This window comes from Anser brachyrhynchus, assembly GCF_964034855.1.
Source record: "Anser brachyrhynchus genome assembly, chromosome: 1".
NCBI lineage: Eukaryota > Metazoa > Chordata > Aves > Anseriformes > Anatidae > Anser > Anser brachyrhynchus.
In genome coordinates this window covers 197,078,906-197,101,860 of record NC_137694.1, presented here as the reverse complement: position 1 = coordinate 197,101,860, position 22,955 = coordinate 197,078,906, and the positions used below count along the sequence as shown (strand labels likewise).

Here is a 22,955-nt window from a genome sequence, read left to right as displayed (position 1 = left end):
ATAACAGGAGGCAGAGGACAAGGAAGGAGAGCAGAGCCCTTGAAGAAAGGTGGGAGTTCTAGCAGGATGGGACCCACCCACAGTGCAGAGCAGAGACAGAGCTGGAGGGTGACACCTGGATGGGCTGACAAGGAGGGTCTTCAGCTGAAATCCTATTCAGGGATAACCTATAGGCTGAAATTCTATAGCCTGAAACCTGATTCAGAGTCTCTGTAATGCCTTTAACAGGCAGGAACATGAAGATGTGAGGAGTCACCTTGTTGCAGGTGTAATAGGAGCTTGCAGTTACTGATCTCATTAAGGAAGTGAAAAAAAACCACCAATTTCTTTAACTTGTGTTTTCCTTTAATAGTTTTGTCAATGAAGTCACTTAAAAAATTTCAAAATAAGCAGCAAAAAACCACTATTCTTTTAACTTTCCAAAACTGCTTTTGAAAAGACTCTGAGTTACGAGCCTTGACAAATCTCTTAAAGAGACATCTATATGGTGTTCTACACAGGCAAGAGAGCAAGAACTGAAGTCCTGATTAAATGCAATTACAAAAAGTGGCTCCATAAGCATCAATAAAATGAAAATCATTAGTTCCTATTATTATATCTAGATTAAGATTTACTAGTGCAAAATGTGGAGATTTATTAGTGCAGTCTGTCACTGCTGCTAATACAAAACACATGAAATGTGCTCACCATTACTGTTTTCCCAAGCCACTGCTGCTCACAGCCACCACTGCTTGCACTATGCTAATTATTCAGTCCTGTGTCATCTCTGCACTCAATTTCATCCCACAATTTCCTTTGGTTACAAATGACACAATGCATTTGGTGGCAAAGGAAGGTGCTTTAGTGTTCACAGAATCACATAATCACAGAATTGTAGGGGTTGGAAGGGACCTCAAGAGATCATCAGGTCCAACCCCCCTGCCACAGCAGGTTCCCTAGAGCAGGTTGCCCAGGTAGGCGTCCAGACGGGCCTTGAATATCTCCAGAGAAGGAGACCCCACAACCTCCCTGGGCAGCCTGTCCCAGTGCTCTGTCACCCTCACCGTGAAGAAGTTCTTTCACATGTTGGTGTGGAACTTCCTGTGATCCATTCTGTGGCCATTGCCCCTTGTCCTGTCCCCACAAACCACTGAAAAGAGGTTGGTCAAATCCCTCTGTCTCCCACACATAAGTTATTTATAAACATTAACAAGATCCCCTCTCAGTCTTCTTTTCTCAAGGCTGAACACAATCAGGTCTCTCAGCCTTTCCTCATAGGGGAGATGCTCCAGGCCCCGTATCATCTTTGTTGCCCTCCTCTGGACTCTTTCCAGGAGAGCCCTGTCTTTTTTGTACCGGGGAGCCCAGATCAGTAGATCATGCTAGCCTCTGATAGCCTCTGCACTGTGTCTCTGTTATGGCTGGATCCTCACCCTGCTCAGAAGGGGATACATGGAAAAATAAGCCTAGATAAAGAAATCTGATGATCAGTGGAGATAACTGGACAGACTGCAGAACTCCAGGAACACTCCAGTATAAGGTAGAAAGAGACCAGGACTGAAAAACAACCACAGGTCCTTAAGTAACGTAAGTCAGAGTTAGTTTATGAAATGGAATGGTCTTACATTTTGGATAATACTTAAGTACCTCAGTTTGTTATTCTTATTTGGAGCATCCAGCCACCTTTAGTAACGAACAAAACTTTGACTTTCTTTACACATTTGGCCATGAAATGATTTTTGTTTTCTGTGCTGTAGGTGAAAAAGGCTGCATTCAGACAAGCTGTGGGGCCAGTATGATATAAAATGATAGGAGCTGTCTTCACTAGTTCCCACTAATTCAAAAGTTTACGTGGGTTAACAATATATAGGAAGAGTTTATGCTGTATCTATACTGCCTATTCTCTTGGTACAGCCCAGCTAGTATCCACATAGATTCTTTATCATCAGACCTATCTTATTCACTAGAAATGTGATTGTGTATTCATTTCTAATCTGGATGTAATTGTAGCTTTGATCAACTCCTCTTCCTTAAGCTCAAATTAAAACAAGGTACATGATGTCTCCATTATTTGACTTTAAGTGAACTCTCTGTTTCAATGAATTCATAGAAGAGAAAATGCATTAATTTGGAACTGATTACGGGGACAGAAGAATTATTGACTGTTAATAAAAAAATAATTACTCTGGTGTGCTGCCTCTGCCATTTCTGTCTCGCAGTTAAGTAAGTAAAAAAGAGTTTTACAATTTATCTTGTAGTTCTGCGGCACAAACAGATTTGTTATTTGTTATATACCTTAATTATTTTATTTCTTTTTCTGTAATACCATGAAAGCATTTCTTCTGGTTTACTGAAACAATTTTTTATGTAAGTGCATGTTGTTTTCTGGGTCTGTGCTTTCACAGCCTTGAAGGTTTGCCTTCATTGAATAAATTCTGTTTTGCAATCATTCGTTCCAAGAAATGAGTCTCATCTGTTCAATCACCTGCCATCACATGTTATAATCTGTTCACTGTCAGGTGTTTTGGGGGCAAGACTGTATCCAAGAAATGTTTGATAAAGTCCCAGGACACTTGTATCTCCTTGCCTGCAAGGTGTTTTACACTGGGTAATACTTGAATTCTAGACACTTTGAAATTGAACAACATGAAAGATTTCAAGGCTCTGGGGCTGTGAGGTATGGAGATAAGAACAAAATGTGATGCTTAAATGTGTGCTAGAGCAGTTTGCTCCTGACAGATGGACCCCGTGGTACGGAGCCGTGTGGGAGCAGTTCTGGAAGAGCTGCAGCCTGTGGGCAGCCCCCCAGGCTCAGTTCGGGAAGGACGGCATCCCGTGGGAGGGACCCCACGGGGAGCAGGGGCAGGGAGGGACCGTGAAGGAGCGGCGGAGACGAAGCGCTATAGATTGACCGCAGCCACCATTCCCCGTTCCCCTGCACTGCTCAGGGGGGAGGAGATGGAAGAGGGTGGATGGGGGGAAGGCTTTTTTAGTTTCTTTCCTTTGTTTCTCACTTCTCTAGCTTGTTAGTAATAGGCAATAATTTTACTAATCTCCCTACGCTGAGTCTGTTTTGCCCATCATGATAATCGTTGAGAGATCTCCCTGTCCTTATCTCAGCCTTTGAGCCCTTTCCATAGTATTTTCTTCCCTTTCCCTTTAATGAGGGGGACTGAGGGAGGAGTTGTGGTGGATCTCAGCTGCCCACCTGAGTAAAACCACCACACATGGCTACAGAAATCTCACATAAATACACTAATGGGCTGAGGATTAGAGTTGGTCTTTCAACACTAAATCAAACTATATTAATCTTCATGCAAGTCCTAGCAAGCACGATTTCCTGTCACATAGCACACTGTAGCCCTGCACGTTTGTTCTTTGCTGGGTGTGGAGAGGCCCTCCAGGTCTCAGCTATTTATTCCACACCATCTGAATGTCTGACACAGCAAATGAGAAGAGGTTGTGGGCTGAGGCAGGGACCTGAGAGACAAAATAAAATTAAATCTGTGCAAGCTGCTTGATGGAAATATCTAATGATTCAAAGTGAGGAAGCAGACTAGTCAACTGGATCATTCTAGACAAATACTACACCCACACACTAAACACTGGATATTCCCAATAAAAACAAAACAAAATGAAACAAAACAAAAGCCAGTGGCTTATGATGATCGTCAGTATCAGAAGTAACTGGAAATCTTACCTGAGGAAAGTCACTTTCTCAGGTCTCCCCAGAAAAATGTTCTGAATTTGAATATGTTCAGTGCAACTAAGAATGGGCCCACAGTCCCCTGCTGCTGGGTGATCCCCCTAAACCTAGGCTATTACTAACATTATCTTCTTGCTGGCTTAATACAGTTATTTAAACAAGAACAGTTTCAATGGAAGGTCCCAAGCAAATGTATTTACGATAAATTCAGAAATCTGGTCTGATTCTGGTCAGAAATCTGATTACAGATCATTCTATGAATTAGGTAGAAGGTGTTCAGATCTCTTAGAAAAAAAAAAAAGAAAAAAAAAAAAAAGGATTTTGAACCTGTATGTTTTTTATTCTGCATAAGTGATCTAACATAAATCAGGAGAGACAAATGTTTTTGCCTCTTCATCAGCCTTCAAGGATTTTTCTCTGGGGACTGACTTATTTAGACCACAACTACCACATGGGGTGACTGAGACAATTAGCTTGAGGAACGTGTAGTGTAACTGCTGTTTCCTAACATGCAGTGAGCTGGTTGCATCTCTGACCTCTTATGCAGTTCTGGCCATGCTCAGCGTCAGAAATATCACGTGACTTGTGGATTTACAGAGTTAGCTGGGAGCTTTGCAAATGCAGCTGACATTTAAATGTGTAGCTAGACTACTTAAAATTACTTAGCTACCTCTCAAACATAGTTCCGGATGCTTTAGAAATGCAGAGCTTTTGTGTCATTAAAAGATGTGGGAATAACTGCAGTGACTCTGCCTGTGACCACACATCTGTGGCATTGTCACTCCATCACTGACGTGTATTCTCTCTTTGCTGTCTTATTATGGTAATGGGAAGGAAGGAAGACAATTTGATAACCCGAAGCTGCTTCTTTATCAATCTTGTGGAAGGGTCCCTCAATATTACTTGTACTGAGTAGCAACAGAAATTCCTTGCTAAAAGATACGTCACTTCAAACTTAACATTAAATTCCAGTAAATCTCTTCTTTTATTAAGACAGGAATGCAGGATTTTGTAAAACAACTCATGGAAAATGTTTACTGTTTGCATAAAAATAACCCATCCTTCTTCCTCTGAATCTTCAAACTGGAAGAGAGGAAGAGTTCAGCTTGATTCTGAAAAAATGCAAACAGTCCTGAGTGAATAAACAGGCAGGCTTGGAAGTCTTCTGTCTGTCTGGAGTGGTGCATAAGCCTGATATTTTCTTATAAAAATACCCAGTATAGACAAAAATCTAATTAAAAAAAATAAAAAATAAAAAGCAAAACCCAACAATCACTGCATTACCAAGCACAGATAGCATGAAAGTTTGAAGATACAATGTTAAGCTATGCCATTTAATGTCACCTCCAATAAATTCAGGGCACTTAAACACCTTCCCTAGGGCTAGGCAATGGGATCTGGGAGCACTTCCCAGCTCACAGGCCCGAGTGTGCTCCCTGGCTCCATTTCATTTCCCTATGGGAATCAGGTCAGGCACAAACTATCTCCCCCACACTTCAGTTCCTAAAGAAGGAAACGAGGTGGCAAAGGACCTCCTTCAGTGTTTCCCCTCTGAGTTACAGCACAGACCAGCTCCACAGTCCAGGAGCAGTTTGTGACAATCACTCCAACTATACTTTGCACCTCCCCTGCCCATCTCTCACTTTCTTCCCTTCCTTGCTACTTTTCAGGCCCCTTTTACACCGGTCCTTCTCTCTTTGTTTGTCATGCTGCCTAGCTGTTTCTTCAGCCACCAAAATGTCACGAAACATGGGGAAAATTAACAAACCTTGGAAGGGCTCTGGCACCTGCATGGTAGGATTCTTCTCACACATGACCACGGTTGTACCACCATGCATTGTATCTACCTGGAGCACAAACTCTTTGGAGGAGGAATTGCTCCTTATCCCAGATTGGAGTTATAAAAACTGCTCTTATCTGGTCTGCAAGCAACAGCATGCCTGTGCCAAAATAGAAAGCATGACCCTTTCTTTGACCCCTTAAAGCCTGCCTCTGTGTTTCTCCCAGTATTTCAGAAGAATTGAGAATACCTTTTTGTCATTCTCAATGTGAGTAATTAGTGATACAGTAAGTCTCATATCATATAGGATTGCAGTTTCTATCTTGACTAGGTAGACATGCAGCATGTTGTTGTTTAGTCATCAAACACAGAGGAAGTGAGGTTACTTATGTCATTGCAGTGCTTTTAAAATAGATAATTTACATGTGCACTATTTTCAGTAACAAGTTACATTATTGGAAATACTTGACAATTGTCTTGGTTATACCAAAACCTACCCTACCCATTCTGAGCCTAAAATCATCTGTGACACCTACACAGCCGTGGTTGTTGTAAGATCAAGAGGAAAGTGGGTGGAATTACGGCTCCACAACCTTGCAGATAGATCTGCACTGATGGGTGATTTAATCCGCCCCTGTATTTCCGCATACGGTCATATCTGTTTGTCTCTCACATTTATCAAAGTTGTCTTGACAGTTTTTGCTCCTGGAAGGCTTGCTTTTATGCATCCTCCCTTTTAAGGACAGCAGCACTGATGGAGTTTACTGGTAATAACAACCTTCCCCTTTCCTGAGGTCTCTGTTTGTTCCTGTTTTGCACCCCAAAGTTTGTACTTCACACAATCGTTAGTCTTGTACCCTGACATAAAGCAGAGCTGTTTACCCAAATCCTTTACCTCTGAAAAATGGATTTGCACGCTGAATTTCTTTTCTTTTTTTTTTTTTAACTTACTCCCTAAAACCAGTTATAAGATTGGCACAATAAATTGAGCTCTAAGTACCCTGTCAGGAGTTAATCCGCAGTTTGTATTACATCAGAGGAGGTAAAACAACCTGTGGTTTCATACATGTCCCTGACATAGTCTAATGCTAATATCTATCTATTACTGTAGTCCTGTAGCGGAGCCTGAGTTGTTCCATTATAACAGGATGGATGGACTTTTTTTGTGATTCATTGTTGGCACTTAGTGTTGACCCATACTGAATTTGCAGTTTATTTCATTTAATTATTATCTTTTTGAGTAGCTTACACAAATCTCTGATCTTTAATAAACACACAGAAAATGGTGAATTGCAGATAGTTAATCACTGAAGCAACACAGATGATGTCCCTGACTCCTGCTTATTTGTCTGTTATTTTGGATAAATTCTTAAGTTTGTGTTCCCTTGGCTTGTCTTCTCTTACTAGATGGTTTATCTGATAACAGCAGTTAAATAAACCTCTTAAAATACACACCTGTATATAAACAATAAGGCTATGAACTTTAGACAATGAGATTGAAGATAATGTTAGAAACACAATGGCCCGATTCACTTTGACCTGAATATTGTGTCTAGCTCTGGTCATACAGACTTGCCAAGCACATAGCAAGGATAAGTCTGCCAAAACTGTCAGAAGAATTCAGAAAGATGTTCGCATCAAAGGACAGAAAATTGTCTCATCAGTTTTACAATTACAACAAATAGGAGATCTGCCAAAGACATATAGAGAAGCAACAAGGTGCTCTTATTAATTTTTTCTTAATATAACAATGATGACGTTCAGTGAAATAAGACAATAGTTTAAAATTAGATAATGGGGAAGTACTCTTTCAAAAAGAGTACAAAATAATAAAAAAAAACCGACAACAAAAAACAACCAACCAAACAACAAAAACTCTGGGGCTCACTGTATTATTTTAAATCTGAGATCCAAGTGAGAATGCAGATATTAAGAACATCTGTATCTATGCAAGACAGAACTAAAGAAAAGTCGTGTAAAAATCAACAAACAGGATCTGAGCAGACATTCTTCTTCTGAGCAAAAGCTCTTGAAATAGTCCATGATGGCATTTTGTTTAGTCCTCACTTCCATTAAGGACAGAGAGAAATAAGATCATCTGAAAGGGCGTCTGATTTGGACGGCTGAGTAATTCTGATGTTCTGCAACTGGAATCATTAGATCCAAGTAGAAACTTCACACTTTAAACACGCAGCAACATTATGCAAGTCATTCCTTGGAGTGCCATGAAAAATCCAATGCAGAGAGCTGTGAAAGGAGCAAGAAGATCCATAAAAAATAACATTTCCAGTGTTTATTTAAGGCTGCATGCACAGTAGTATGTGTGTATGTGAGCCTGAGCTTTCTACAAGTATTTTCCCTCTGGAGTTGACGCTTGTGCAGCCTCACGCAGGGGCAGTAAGCCCACATCCGATATTTACTTTGCACATCAAGTGACTCAGTTTCATAGTGTGTAACTCATACTCTAAGTCCCATGAACATAATTTGGGAAAATTCCCGAATGTAAAGCCCTGAGCTGTGTGCTTCCTGCTTGGCACCCAGCAGAAAGCTGCCAAAAGGCTTCTGCTTTCATCTGGTAGAAATATTTGAATGGCACCAGAGCCAGGTGCTCATCCAACAAAACTCACTTATGTTAACGTTTTATCTAAATTATTATTCTTAGAACTGCTTGTGCAGAAGGAATAAGTCTCCAGAATAGAGCTTGCAAAGCAACTGTTTTCTGGGCAATTGCTTCCTGAACCAAAGTGAATTGAAATCAATGATGAGATTTCTGTTAACTTAATTGAATTTTGGTTCAAATCCTAGCAAGTCTCTTTAGCAATTCTTTATTTCTTCATTCTCACACTTTAGATGCTCATAACAGCTTTAGAAGTTAAGTAATTATACATAAACTAGTGTTATCACTTCCTTTGTGTTTCCCACCACATTGTGATTCTACTGTTAATCATAGAATCATAAAATCATAAAATGATATGATCATAGAACAGTTTGGGTCAGAAGGGACCTTGAAGACTATCTGGTTCCAACCCTCCTGCCATGGGCAGGGACGCCTCCTACCACACCAGGTTGCTCAAAGCCCCATCCAGCCTGGCCTTGGGCACCTCCAGGGATGGGGCATCCACAGCTTCTCTGGGCAACCTGTTCCAGGGCCTCACCACCCTCACAGTAAAGAATTTCTTCCTTATATCTAGTCTAAATCTACTCTCTTTTATTTAAAAACATTACTCTTTGTCCTGTACCAACAATTCATGATAAAGAGTCCCTGTCCATCTTTCTTCTAGGCCCCTTTTAGGTACCAGAAGGCTGCTATAAGGTCTCCCTGGAGCCTTCTCTTCTCCAGGCTGAACAGCCCCAGGTCTCTTAGCCTGCCTTGATAGGAGAGGTGTTCCTGCCTTCTGATCATCTTTTTGGCCCTCCTCCAGACTTGCTCCAACAGGTCCATGTCTTTCTTATGTTAGGGGCCCTAGAGCTCATACAGTACTCATGGGAGAAGATGGGGAGAATCACATCCCTCACCTTGCTGGCCATGCTGCTTTTGTTAAAGCCTAGGATACAGCTGGCTTTCTGGGCTGCAAGAGCACCTTGTCTGTTCATGATGAGCTTCCTATCCACCAGCACCCCCAGGTCCTTCTCCTTAGGGCTTCTCTCAATCCATTCTCCACCCAGCCTGTATTCGTGTTTAGGATTGCCCCAACCCAGGTGCAGAACTCTGTACTTGGTCTTGTTAACCTTCTTGGGGTTTGCACGGGCCCACCTCTCAAGCCTGTCAAGGTCCTTCTGGATGTTATACCTCCAGAAGTTGCACCTCTCCCTGTTATATTATTACCCTGTCATTTCATTCTTTAGTGTCACTGTAGATAGAGCTGGTTGCATTTGATTTACCCAATATACTGAGATTCCATCTTTTCCTCATGGATGAAGTGAATTTGCACCAGGATTTCCAACAAAATTTCACACAGGACACTTCTGTGCTGCATATTACAGCCTCATTTAATGTTGTTTCTCTTAATTTGGAATTGACCTCAGTTGGAAATCTATTCTCATAAATAAGCTATTTTTCTGATTGCTCACATTGAAGCTTTCCCTTTGTCCCTGGGGGTGTTCAAGGAAAGGTTGGACATGGTGCTTAGGGACATGGTTTAGTGGGTGCCATTGGTAGTATTGTGACGGTTGGGCCAGATAATCTTGAAGGTCTTTTCCAACCCTAATGATTCTATGATTTTGGAGCAGAACTTACACACTGAAATTACAAAGATATTCCCAAAGCATTATGTAAATAATTTTTTTTTTTGCAAAAATGATTAGTGTGACACACACAAATTTTCCATGAGAAAAGTTCCACAGAGGATTCCAGGAAACTGCAGCTGGACTCATTTGTGGTTGGAATTTGAAAACTGAAAACTATTGACTTAGTGAAGTAGGAAAAGTGCACTGCCATGAAAGGACACCAGCGTATTGCCAAGAAATGCACATTGATTTTCTTGCTTTGTCATGGGTATCCCGGGAGATGTGGATTAAATCTCCCAGTACTAAAACCATGGACAGACTGAAACTGGGCATCCAGCTGAGTTTCTTAAAGTGACCAATGGCCCAGTTAAAGCCTAAAGGTGTTAGCACCCTGTCAAGCCATCAGCTAAGTTTCTGCAGTGGACTTTGGGGCACAAACTAATTCACTACCTTGTGTCTAGGCTCTGTCAGAACCATAAAAATAAAGATTTTCTTTATGACTTTGACTGCAGGGTCTAAAGTAATAGACTGATACTATTAGATCAAAGCATGTAGCTGGAAGGGGACCATACATTTTACCATGGAAACAGCTTGGTTATTCCGGTTGCTTGGCCACATCCTCACTGCCCCAGTGAGTCACTTCATTGGGCAGTTCCCTGTTGAACTGCAGGAATCATCTGATTGTCCAGGGGTGACAGTACTGAGGTCTTCTTAGGGTGCCCTCAAACATGACATCCTATTCTATTGATCCTTTCAGCCTGCCCTGACCAAATTCTTCTTGGCTTTGTCTTACTCCAGTTTCTCTTCACCACTGATGTCTTTGACCCCATCATGCAGCTCTGCATGATTTATTGGCCACCATCCACTCATGTACTATAGCAAAAGAACAGGTGATTTGGACTGGGGGTGATATTTGTGAATTACCAGCTTTCTATGGCCAAGACATGCTGCATCAGAACCTGCAGGCCTGCATAGGGTTAGATATCTGGTTTCAAATTTCTCAGGCTTGATCTCTGTGAGTGGCAGTATCTCCTCCTTAGTACTGTGTGACCAAGGCTTCACAGCATGTCTGAAGACTTCTGCAACATTTCTGTGATACCTGCTCCAAAGCCTGTGTACCTTCTTTTATTTGAGGTACTCTGCAGGTCCAGGACAGAATCAACTGAGCTCGAGAATTCACAGAATCACAGCCAGTGGTGAAAGTCTACAGAAAGACAATTCTCTGGCTGGTGTGGAAGGAGAGAAATATTTTGGAGCCAAGTCCTTTCCTGAAGCAGTAGTCAGAATGCAAGAAGCATGCATCAAATGATATTCATTTCAACCCTGATAATAACTAAACTGTACTGCTAATATTAAAATACTACTGCTCTTTTTGTGAGTGATGAGTAATCCTCTGTTGGCCACCTAATGAAGAGCTCTTCCTGCACCTCCACGTCCTTGCCAGCAGCAGGGACCATGGTCAAGAAGAACTTTATCTTCTGATCTATCTGGAAACAGACAGGGTGGAAATGTGCATTTAATGTATATGTATGGTATGCCTTGACTGCCGGGGCCTGTCTAAATTATCTTGATTCCTCCACCAACTCAATTGAATCCACTTGCCAAAACTAGTCACCTGTGTCCTTCCTGCCTTAGACTCTGGGATGTCAACAAGAGCCACTCAGGGGACACCAATGAACAGCACGTGTAAAAGCAGCCCCCAAAAATAAAGCCCTCCTTCCAAATGTATTCACTGTCCCTGGTATTTGCTAGGTTAGTGCAGGGCCATTCTTGTGTAGCACGCATTTACATTTCCCAAACTATTTACCTTCTCAGATTGGGGCATAGTTGGGGACATGACTTTGGTGACAGCCTAAGCTAAGTTTGAAAGTACTTATTGGCTAGATGTGTAGGAAGGACACTGTGAACTCCAGACCCTTCTGACCCAGCCAGTTCCTGACAAACTACCCAGGTTCCTCTGAGCAATGCAGACTCTTAAGGTCATTTTATTTCCTGTGAAGACATATAGTCTTCTAGAATAGATCAGATGACACAACTCATGCAGATATAAAAAGGACATTTTCTTCTTTTAAGAGCAGAACAGGACCACGTGAGGTCCAGCAGACACAGTGTGGACATGACCATTCTGAGGACACTATTCCATAAGCCAATCCTATCACTTCACAGTAGGACCCCAGTGTAGTCCATGCCAAAAGTAAAGATATAACTTGAGGGGCTCACTCAGATACACACAGAACTGCATCACAGTTTGTTACTATGCCAGTAGGATATTTATTATGTAACATATAAATAAGAAAACAATACCTGGTTTTCTGCTGCCTGGAAAGATATTTCTTGGAGGAAAATGCTCCCTCAACCTTTTATTATGAGGAAGACAGAGAGGGGCAGACAGCACACTCCATAGCACAATGCACAGGAGACAAAGGATGTTGTAAAGGCAGCCACAGCCAGTGTGAGAGAGACTCCTGAAACAGCATTGGCTGGAAATTCATACTGTAGTACGTAACTGAAAGTCTGTGAGTAAAAAGGATGTGCCAACCACAGAACAACTGTGTTGGGTGGGAATGGGGAAGATCCCAGTTTAGAACGCAGTCTCTGTGAGTTTTGAACACCCTACACTATGCTGAAGAGAACTGGTGAGGTCCGATCTGGAAATGCTGTTTTCCCCCAGAAACATCAACCCCCCGAATTGGTGTGGACCCACAGTGCGTGTAGGCATACTACTTTGCACAAAACCAAGAATGCTGATTGACATGAGGGCTTGGTCCCTGAGCTTTCTAATCAGTGGGCAGTCAGTCTTTCCAGAGAGTGCTGTTTAATTGTATCTTTGTGAAAAGGAAACATCTCCTTCAGGACAGACAGAAAAAAACCACAAATAAGTGAATGTGCAGTTCTTTTCATTTAGAAGATTGAAGATTGAGGTCCAGACCTTCTTATAAATCAGGCTGAGAAAAAAACTGAAACAGTACATTGTTCCATCCAAACCCCGTAAGTATTCTGACTGATGATATAGCTACAGATTATTCCAGAGGATAAACACTGGAATCTCTTTATGTTTAGTTTAATTTTGTTTTTGATTAAAAGTTTCAAAATTTCTTGTTTTTCTTTCCAGTGGAAACAGCAAAGTGTCTGAAAATCTCAAAAATATTTTCAGGATACAAAAATCAATTTCTGTCTAGCTTTAAATGCTCAGTACTCTTAATGATCTTGGCAGTATTAGGGATTCAGAGATCATGATCATATTCTCTGTCAAATATTCACAAGCCTGGAAATACTAATTCAGAATGACTGAGAAAAGCTGTCTATCAATTGTCCTTAGTTCTCTCAAGCAGATATGATCACATACTTGATATAACAGATTTTTATTTTTTGTATTTTTACAATTTTACATGAGTTCTTTGCAACTGATGTTTTCCTCTGCTTTTGCCTAGCTTCCATATCAGCAGTGCCATTTTTTTTCAGAAACCAAGTTGTAGCTGAGAGGTTCTCATGTTCCCAAGGAGTTGGATTACAAATCTGTGTCTGTGTGTGTTTTTTCCAGTTAATGAAGTTGAACTAATGGATTGTGCTATTCTGAGGACTATCCATAGAATACACTATTTTAAGTATTTTGCATTGATGTTGAAAGAGAATTATCAATAGATTAAAAAATTAGTGGTCTTTACAGTCTATATATCTAGAAGTTTCCTAAATATTTTAGTGTCCTAATTTATTCCTCAGAGATCCACATTTCAACACAATATAAGCATTTAATTCTACTTTTTGGTGATGTTTGTTTGGTATCTTCATCTACTGTAAGAATTTGACATAATTGGCTGCAGCTTCCTTGCCCACAGTATTATTTTTGGTCTCGCCCCCTATGGCTGAGGGTTTCTGTGCTGGTCCTCTAGAGAGCAAAGTTATCACTGCCACCTAGTGTCCTTGAAACAGGTTTCTGGAGATTATACCAAAAATAAAACATTTTCACACTAAAATTGAATTTCTTCTCCAGTTCCTCAGCTAGTAGCTGAGTGTTTGTTGCCTTTCTAATGTATTATTTAACTCAGTGGACAGATGCCTAGTTTCTCACTTTGAAAAGTCTAAATGACATTTGCTCACTTTTGTCTCTCTTCTGAGTGACATCCTCTCCATCCTCCTTCTTCAGGATCACTTAACCAGCACAGAAACTGGTCCTGAGGAGCACCTGACAGATTTCATTCTCTTCATTACCCTTTCTTCCCCTCCAAATGATCATTCTTAGCAGAAACGGGACCAATATAAAAGACATATTAATTAACAACTCTTCCTGTGCTATTAGGTGGATTTGTGTAGTTCCACATAAAACTGGCAATCTGGCAGGAAGCTATTAATTCTGCTTGTATTACAGCCCGGGACACAGCTGTCTCAGCCTCTTGTGGTCCTTTCCTCACTCACGACAGCTCAGGGAAGGCAGAGAGTTCAGTCAAGTTCTCAAGTAAGGGACCCAATTCTTTTCAATACCTGATGGTCTTGGTCAATACCCCTTAAGACCATTGCATCTCATCAGTGTGCATTCAGTGCTCTCACCATGGACTTGCGCAATGTTTTTCTCATGAGATGGCAGCAGGTCCAAAGGCACCAAGTCCCATGCTGAGTTTTCCTTTCTGGCTGACTGTGCAGTGTCAGGGCCCATCTGGCTCTGACCTCAGCTTTCCACTTCCACAGCACAAGCATTTTTGTTTTCCTTTTTTTTTTTTTTTTTTAACAAAATGCCAGGAACTGACAGGCTGGTATTTTTCTCATCTGAGGTAGAGCTAACCGCAGGGCTGTGCGTCTCTCACTGGGGATGCAGATGCATGAGCTGGAGCCGTGTTTGGACTGGTGCCGAAGACTGCTTCCAGTCAGCCAAGCAGCAAACAGGAATCTGACTGTTTGGGCTGGGGAGCAGCTGGATATGTTCATGCTGAAGTTTCTGGAAGGTCCAGCTTCCTAAGTAGTACCTTTTACTGCTGCCAAATGTTCAGAAATTTACATAGATATGATTGATAGTAATCAATGTCTCCTTGCTTCCCTGTGCATTTTGCAATCCCTGCTCAAGTGAGGCTCAGGTCAGACCTCTGAAGCTCAGAGCAGTCAGAATCAACTGGTCTCTCTTTACTATTTTGACATAATTTTCCACCAAGTCTTTATAACAAAAATAACAAGGGCTAAGGTTAAACCTCCAGATCTTTATTTCACTGCAGACTGCAATGAAACTTCAAACTAAACTGCAATCCAATGTCAAACATCATTCACTCAAATGACATCTGTCTGATGTCTATCAAAAATGTTTTTGATATATAAATGAATGATTTTCTGTTTATTATGCAGAGAATTTTTCTTTTTTTTTTCTATTTCTGTCTTTTTTTCTAGCAGCTTTATCAACATTATGTCAAATAATAGGACTTTGATTTTAGTGCAAGTTTTTCCATTTGTAAAGCTTTTTCTTCATCTCTATTTACTTACATTTCCTTTAAATATTTTAAGGTCTGACATTGATTAATTCCAGTTTTACAGTCAGAATAGACCACTAAATCTGTTAAGCTCCCTCATCTGACCATGGAGCACCTCTCCTATGAAGAAAGACTGAGACAGCAGAGGATGTTCAGCTTGAAGAAGAGAAGGCCTCATTGCATCTTTTCAATACTTAAAGGGGGCTTATAAAATAGATGGGGAGCAATTTTTGCTCGGGCAGACACTGTTAGTGCAAGGGGGGATGGTTTTAAACTAAAAGAGGAGAGATTTAGGTTAGAGGTTAGGAGGAATTTCTATACTGTGAGGGTGGTGAGACACTGAAAGAGGTTGCCCAGAGAAGTTGTGGATGTCCTGTCCGTGGAGGTGTTCAAGACCAGGGTGGATGAGGCTTTGGGCAAGCTGATCTGGTGGGAGGTGTCCCTGCCCATGGCAGGGGTATTGGAATGAGATGATCTTTAAAGCTCTTTCTGACCCAAGCCATTCTTTGATTCTACTATTTATGTGGCATAAATTACAAAATTAAACTCACCTAACCTGTTGCTTGGTAAACCTGGCAATTTATGCCTATTTAAAAAACATTCAGCATTGATGGGCTTTGCTTGGTGGGCTGGCTGACTGACTGATTTGGGGTTTGGTTTTAAGGAGGAAGAAGAGGACAAGGTAGTTAGATTGAATTCGTTATTAAAGTTTAGACTTCAAGCTAGTGTGGAACTGATTTTCATAGTATTTTGTTATCATTTGTGCTACTTTCTCTATTGATAAGGACTAATTTCAACTTAGTTCTTATTCTGTGAATTCAGTGGTTCTTTTATAGTTTCTCTTTTAATGACTTTTTCTCTGCTCCTCTTTTCTATAAAATTAAAAAAAAATCAGAGATAAAAAACAACAGAGTTTTAAGTAGAAGCAAAAATTTTAATGAATAAAATGCACAGGTTAAGCTTCTTGATTTCTTTTATCCAATAACACTGTCTTGTTTTATAACATACAGTGTAGGATATCTTAACTGAAATCCTTTCACAATTTCATTTTATTCCTCCCGTTTCTTTAATACTACTTTTTAAACTGAGAAATCACCACAGTCCCACATCATTTGCATTGAAAAACAAAACAAAACACCCCCCCCCCCCCCCCCAAAGCTTACATGGTGCTGAAACAATTGATATATTCGTTTTTAACATTATAAACATTTTTCATGTTTGACACCCTTTCAGTATTATTTTGAATATTTTAACTTGAATGTTCAGGTTCTCTGCTGGCACAGATAGGCATAACTTCTATAATTATCATTTGAACTACTTCAGTTTACACCAGCTGAAAACATGGGCTTTGTTGCCAGATGTAGATTCATGAAAGGTTTCAACCTGTGCGATTCTCTTGGTATCACTACTTTCTATTTTCCCCAGTGCCATACTAACTGATGATTTCTGTAGGGAATACTGTTCCCTTTTCCTGCTCTTCAGTCTGTTTTGAGATGACACCTCAATATTTCTATACCTGCAGCTTCTTCCAAATATCATATGGGCATCTATTTCTAGGGGGATGTTCCCATTCAAATACCTTTGAATTTTCTAACTTTAGTGTTGCAACCTAGTGTTATGCTGCTCATGGCATCACCATGCAGTCCTGACTCATTCATTACGTCTGAATCCCCAGTACTTGAAAAATAATTTTACAAAGAGCAGGAGGGTTAGTTTTAAAAAGAAACACTCCAGGGATTATCAACTCGATGTCTTCGGAATTGCTAGAAGATTCTGAGAAGATGCTAGACATGCATAGATTACTGGAAATTAGTAGTGCTTATGATCATGGAGGATGTATCCAGCATCTCACTTTAATGAGAGACAAACTTTAAATGGTGTAATGCCCCTTGAAATGCTTATCATTTCTTCTTCTTTCCTGTTAAGTTAATTCAGTTCCAGACTGACATACAGCTATAGAGTTCCATATATACAGTATACATTTGTTTCTAGGTATCCAGTGCATATTCACAGAACCTTGCTTTCCTCTAATAAACCTATATGCCCATATTATTACTTCCATGTACTACAAGCTGCTCTGCAGCCTGTAACATGTCATTCAACTGTAATCAGCACCAAAATATGGAGTTAGTGTGCAGGACACGGACAATTCTTTTGCTCCAGATGCTGTATTCAAATTGCAAAGATCCATTGAAGAGGTAGAGGTAACCTAAGAAAAAAGAAAATTAAAATGAATTAACCCTGAAAAATCTGTTATATTAAAATTTTCCTTCAAAATAAAATTACCTGTTTTGTCTTAATGTTTAATAACTCTTACAATATTTTAGTAAAAATGCAATATTTTAGTATTTAAAATGTTGAGCTAAATTTTTGAGAGTCTTCATTCCATTTGTATGATCTGGATCAGTTTTTTAAAATAAATAATATCTTAACCTAGTGTCAAGTTCTGTGTTTTATTATTATATAACATTTTTTTAGGAAAACATTAACAGGAAAACCCTGGTTTTAAGTCTCTGACTTGGAAACACTCCTGGAAAAACTGGCTATGAATGATCTGGATTTGAAGAAATAGAAACATTATGATGCATTTGTATTATGCATATCGCTTAGGTTCTCTTAGCAAGGTCTCCTTTGGATTCTCAAATACATATCTCCACAGTTTATAAGAGCATCTTTGCCAGAGTGCAACTGAGATCAGAAAATTGATTCAGGCAAGAACAGAAGTGCTGATGTCAAAATAAATAAATAAATAAATAAATAAATAAATTGAAATTACAAATGACAGAATTTCCCACAGGTTGTTAATCTCAGGTTTCAGCCACAACTAATTGTAATAAAGCTTTGTTAATTGGGCTATATACCATTTCTGTGATAGACTGCATCCACTCGATCACCAATTCCTGCAAATTCTTCCTCTATCAGTCTGGGGTAGCCTGCTTCCATCACCTCTGTCTCTTCATCATAACTACATTAAACATAAAAGAAAATAAAAATTCAGAGGATTTAGACAGCCTTAGATTTGGTGTGTGCCCTTTGTATGCATTGAATTTATCCACATCAAGAGTAGCCAGGAGCCATTGGGTACCGCATGTCTAGTGCACTAATGAAACTCAGTGTAATAACCAGGGCACCCTTACACCAGAAGTACAATCCCAATAATCACAAAACCAGTAAAGTCACATTTTCAGAAGTATATAAGCTACATACTATAGGGAGGTGATGGTACTTGGACATATCAGCGCTGCAAGCGTACCCTAAGGCTGCTTAACACACAGGTTCTGGGAAGGGATGGTGACATCTTTCTTGATTATACAAATGACCTGGCTGTCAACCCCATTTCTGGCCAGGAAAAAAATGGCCATCCTAGGGTAAGATAGATTTCTTGCTCTCACAGACCAGCACTAATATCCAGCTTGTGCCACACAAGTGAATCTAGGAAGCAAGATAGGAATTTTATCTAGGAGACATCCAGACTCTCCTGCATCAGGGCAATTTGTTCTTCTCTCCTTTCTTTCACTTTTCTAGCTTTTACAGGCTGTGACTGCGTATTTATATCATGAATGTGCATGCAAGACTTCTATTCTACACAGCTGTTGCACCCATGAAAACCACACACTGGCAACATCTGAGCCACAATGTAGTGCCTGGTTTGAACCCCCCCAACTGATTTTTTGAATATTCTGGACAGGTTATGACTAAGGATGCTGAAAAAAAGCACCACTCTGTCTGCAGCTTACCTCCAGTACTTATTTCCAGTAAAAAAGAGAGTCTTGCCAGTGTCTTTAATATGGACAACTGCATCTATTCTTTTCATTTCTTTTGGGAATCCCATTTCATATATCTTTTTAGGAAAGCCTTCAACTATGTCATAGCCATTCATAGCCCAGACTTTCTTTCCTGAAAATAAGAACAAAGTATGTATAAGTCTTTTGTAAAAAGGCTCAGCTTTGAGAGAAGGATAAAATGAGGATGCCAGGGTCCTTATTTTCATAAAACTAACAGATTCTTAGGCCATGTACTCTGTGTGTATTAAACTATTTATGCTAAATTTAATCCTAGGCATCTGATCTTGTGTACATGTGCTAACTTACTGAAGGTTGTGTAAGTTTGCATGGGGTGAAGCCAGCATTCATAGGTTGTCTTTTGAACAAGGAAGATAGAATGTTATGTTCTTCCATCGATTACCTCTTGATCATTTACTGAACTTGACTATATATATATATATTTTCTACATACAGTAGAATAAAAAACTCACCTTTAAACATGAAGACAAGATCTTTAATGGGGTTTTCATAAGCTGCATCTATTTTGTTTGGAAGCTCTGGCCAAAATGATTTAATTAAAACCAGCTCTGCATCAACCATCTGAGGGTGCAGTCGCCAGAAAAACCTAGCTCAGAAAAAGAAAATATTGCATTTTTAGTGTCAGACTACAAAATAGCAGTATCCTCGATGTTCTGTACTAAAAATGAATTAATGGAGAATGACATTTTTCACAACATACAATTTTCAATACATAGAGGCCGTGGTAAGACTTTCCTCAGTCATCAGACTGCAGACCAATTCTGTCATTCACGTACTGTTATCATTTCAAAAGACAAAGGTGAATCTTCAAAGTACAACTTCATTCAGATAAATGTTAGTAAATTTTTGCATATTGAAGAAAGCCCTGTGAAATGAAAACTCTGTAAAAATGGGGTCAGCCTTCAGCTGCATCAGCTTCACTTCACATCATTGGGCAGTCAAGTCTGTAACTGCATTATAAATCCTGCCTAAAAAGATATTATGTAACTTCTTATAGGCATCTATGTAGATTTGGGATTTTTTTTTTAATTTATGTTTATTCAAATCTTTAGTGAAAAACTGAAACGTCTCTTTCTCTTGCTCAAATTTTATCAAGTACCAACAATCCATCATATAGCAATCTCGTTACCTGTCCTTGAAGACCAGCATTTCTCCACGAAGTTCTGTTATTGCATCAAGTGATAATTCTGGATCACATTTCTCTGGTGTTTTAGGATGTTTTGGGTTCGGATCTCTGTCTCCAGCACCTGGAATCATGTAGTATGATAGGTTTAAAAACTTTCTTTCCCTTTTCCTGGATCATAATATTAAATAGGACATGGAAGAGTTCCCAAAAATCATGATGAATACAAGCATAATGAGCAAACCATTTATATTGGGGAAAACAGTTTTCTCCTTCTCTCCTTTAGCCAAATATGTTAATGGCCTTTGTAGTTCAGCTGTGCTGCAAAGATATTAAATGGACTTGCTTCCTTCTTTATCCTAAGTTTTGAAGGTCCCCTAAAAGTTTTATTCTTTCCATGATGGAACATTGAAAAAAGAATATTTGTTTCTCCTTTCTACTTCTCCTTGTTTCACCTTCTCTTATGTGGTAAAAAGGTCAAAAGAATCTACGAGCCCCTCACCACATGAAAGAGCTAGCAGCAGTCCACTGAAAAGTTACTTCAATGTTATTTCTTTTTCCGCTGAACAATTAAATCTGAGCATCTTCTGCTCCTAAAGAATTCTATTCCTAAAGATTGGTTGCCAAGAATTCAGTGATTAGGACTTAATCAGTCATGACTGTTGCTAGTGAGCATCTGCAGCTCTTTAGAAACAGTGCAGTGCATCTGTAACAGGTTATAATGACACCAGAAATATATATATTATACAGACTTACCATAGAGCTCTTGGATCCCTTGCACATCATCATCAGGAAGCACAAAACCAGTTTTTCCAGTATATGTGTAAATTGGAAACATCAGAGCTCCAGGGTCTCTGGAGTGTTCAAGTCCCAGTGAATGACCAAATTCATGGGCGGCAACAAGAAACAAATTATACCCTACAACAAACCCCAATGAAAGAAAATTTATAACCCTGGATAACCAAAGTGGACTTAACTACTCAATTAACATTAACACTGTGCTTTAACGTGGGATAATGAAGGAGATAATTGGAGAAATGGAAAAGTGATGTATAACTGATCGTCTTTTTCCAGTGACTATAAGTTTTGTTTTAATAAGGGCTCAATCAGTTCACTATCTCATAGTTGTTCTTCAAGCTAAATCTTATTTGACAACGGTGTTCTGTAGGCAGCTTTAGGTTCCTTGAAATTTCTTAGCAACACTGGGAAGATCTACAGTGGAGTCTTAGTCCCACTAAAGTCAAGAAAATATTTGTTGGGAATTCACCTCCAATGGAGAGCCTGTGTTGGTTTTGGTACTGCATCAATTAGCTTTGATGCCAGGAAGGTGAAATAACACTATCGAAAAAAAAAAAATGTTTTGTTCTATTAAAGCTCAAAGCTCTCTCCTGAATAGGCAAGATGAAGAATTTTCGAATTAGATATAAGTAGCTGACTTGCAGCTGAGCTAAGTATATGCTTTTTTGCAAGTTTTAGGAAGATCATTCCCAACTAGCTGCCTTTGAGCAGAGTGAAATGTCTAGCTGACAGAATAGCTTGTACATGTTTTTTTTTTTCGTTTGTTTGTTTTTTAAACCACTCCACTTACGATTTGTAAATCTGAAAACTGATTGTAGGCATATGTTATACTCCCATTTATGACTGGGGATTAAACCCAGTTTCCTATGAATAGACAGTGAACATACTGGTTAAAAAACAGGAAAACAGACAAAACAAACCATTTACAAACATCAAAAGGTAGAAATTATCCATCTATCACTGTCAGAAGTAATCTCAGGAACCTCTGTTACCTCTAGAATCATCTGACCAAGTTTCATCATCATCAAAATGGGCATCTCCTCCATAGTCTGGACCGGGGGGGAAGGCATGAGCCAGTAATCCAGAGGGTCCATCAAAGGGGTAAAAGTCGCCGTGTTCTATACAACAACATTCAAACCAATGAAATCAATTATATTGCATCTTATCAAATTGGCAGCAATATAACTGTAATGAAAAAGAATTTGTTGTGTGTTACCTTTAGTACCAAAGGAGATCATGATATCAGCTATGCCACTTCGTATTCTGGTGAAGTTAAGTGGTGTCACATCAGACCAAACTTTGAATGCTTTTTTGAAAGCTCTGTCTACTTCCGCACGTCTCAGATCTGATGTGTAATTCATAATTCTATCAAGAAGATTAATATCTCAAGTTAAATTGTGTAGATTGAAGCAACTGTGTAATACATTTTTATCTGACTGTACACCTTATTAAAAAGTTTTGCTTGTTTCTGCCCTTTGTTCTTATCTAAAACCAAAGAGCCAGCAGCATACAATACTCCAAGAAATAAAAATAACCATTTCCATTGCAGTTATTCAGAGACATGTGAAATGATCCAACAGCTTTCTATAATAAATTTTATATGCACCAGAGGATTTAGAAAATGACAGATTGGCATCAAGTCAAACCATATCACTAACTTAAAACTATTTTAATGCCATATAAAATATTTCAGGACTCTCACTTCCTGGAGGAACAAACATGAACCAAAGAACTTTCTGTAGTCTTGAATCACCAGTATTAAAGTAATTATTACCAGATACTGGACTGGTATTTCTGAAAGAGTTCAGTGATTTTATATTTGGAATCTGCTACCCAGGGCCAACTGCCTGAGGACATGATGTAGTGAGGGACTCATCTAACCAAGCAAAGATATCTACAACTGGGCTGTGAAATGGAAGAGGAACAAGGATCAGTCCCATGTCTCACAGCCACATTACACGGACTGTTTTGCATGCACACTGCTTTGGGATAACCCCTCTTGAGCAGATTTGTCCAGGACAGACCTAGGTGGAGCACACAACAAGCCTGGTCCAAAACAGAGCCAACCTAACAATTAAGTTCTGCAAGC

General features: G+C 39.6%; 1 protein-coding gene across 1 annotated transcript in view; it reads right to left on the bottom strand.

Moving 5' to 3' along the window:
• LOC308187797 (uncharacterized protein) overlaps window positions 1-22,955 on the bottom strand; it is a 77,531-nt gene that overhangs the window by 53,651 nt on the left and 925 nt on the right. Inside the window, exons 3-10 of the mRNA XM_080576141.1 lie at window positions 22,083-22,231; window positions 21,859-21,984; window positions 20,825-20,986; window positions 20,075-20,192; window positions 19,398-19,531; window positions 18,880-19,039; window positions 18,004-18,107; window positions 17,290-17,351 (exon numbers count right to left, since the gene is read on the bottom strand). Of these exons, the coding sequence (XP_080432267.1) occupies window positions 17,290-17,351; window positions 18,004-18,107; window positions 18,880-19,039; window positions 19,398-19,531; window positions 20,075-20,192; window positions 20,825-20,986; window positions 21,859-21,984; window positions 22,083-22,231 (1,015 nt within the window). The remainder of the gene's footprint in view (window positions 1-17,289; window positions 17,352-18,003; window positions 18,108-18,879; window positions 19,040-19,397; window positions 19,532-20,074; window positions 20,193-20,824; window positions 20,987-21,858; window positions 21,985-22,082; window positions 22,232-22,955) is intronic.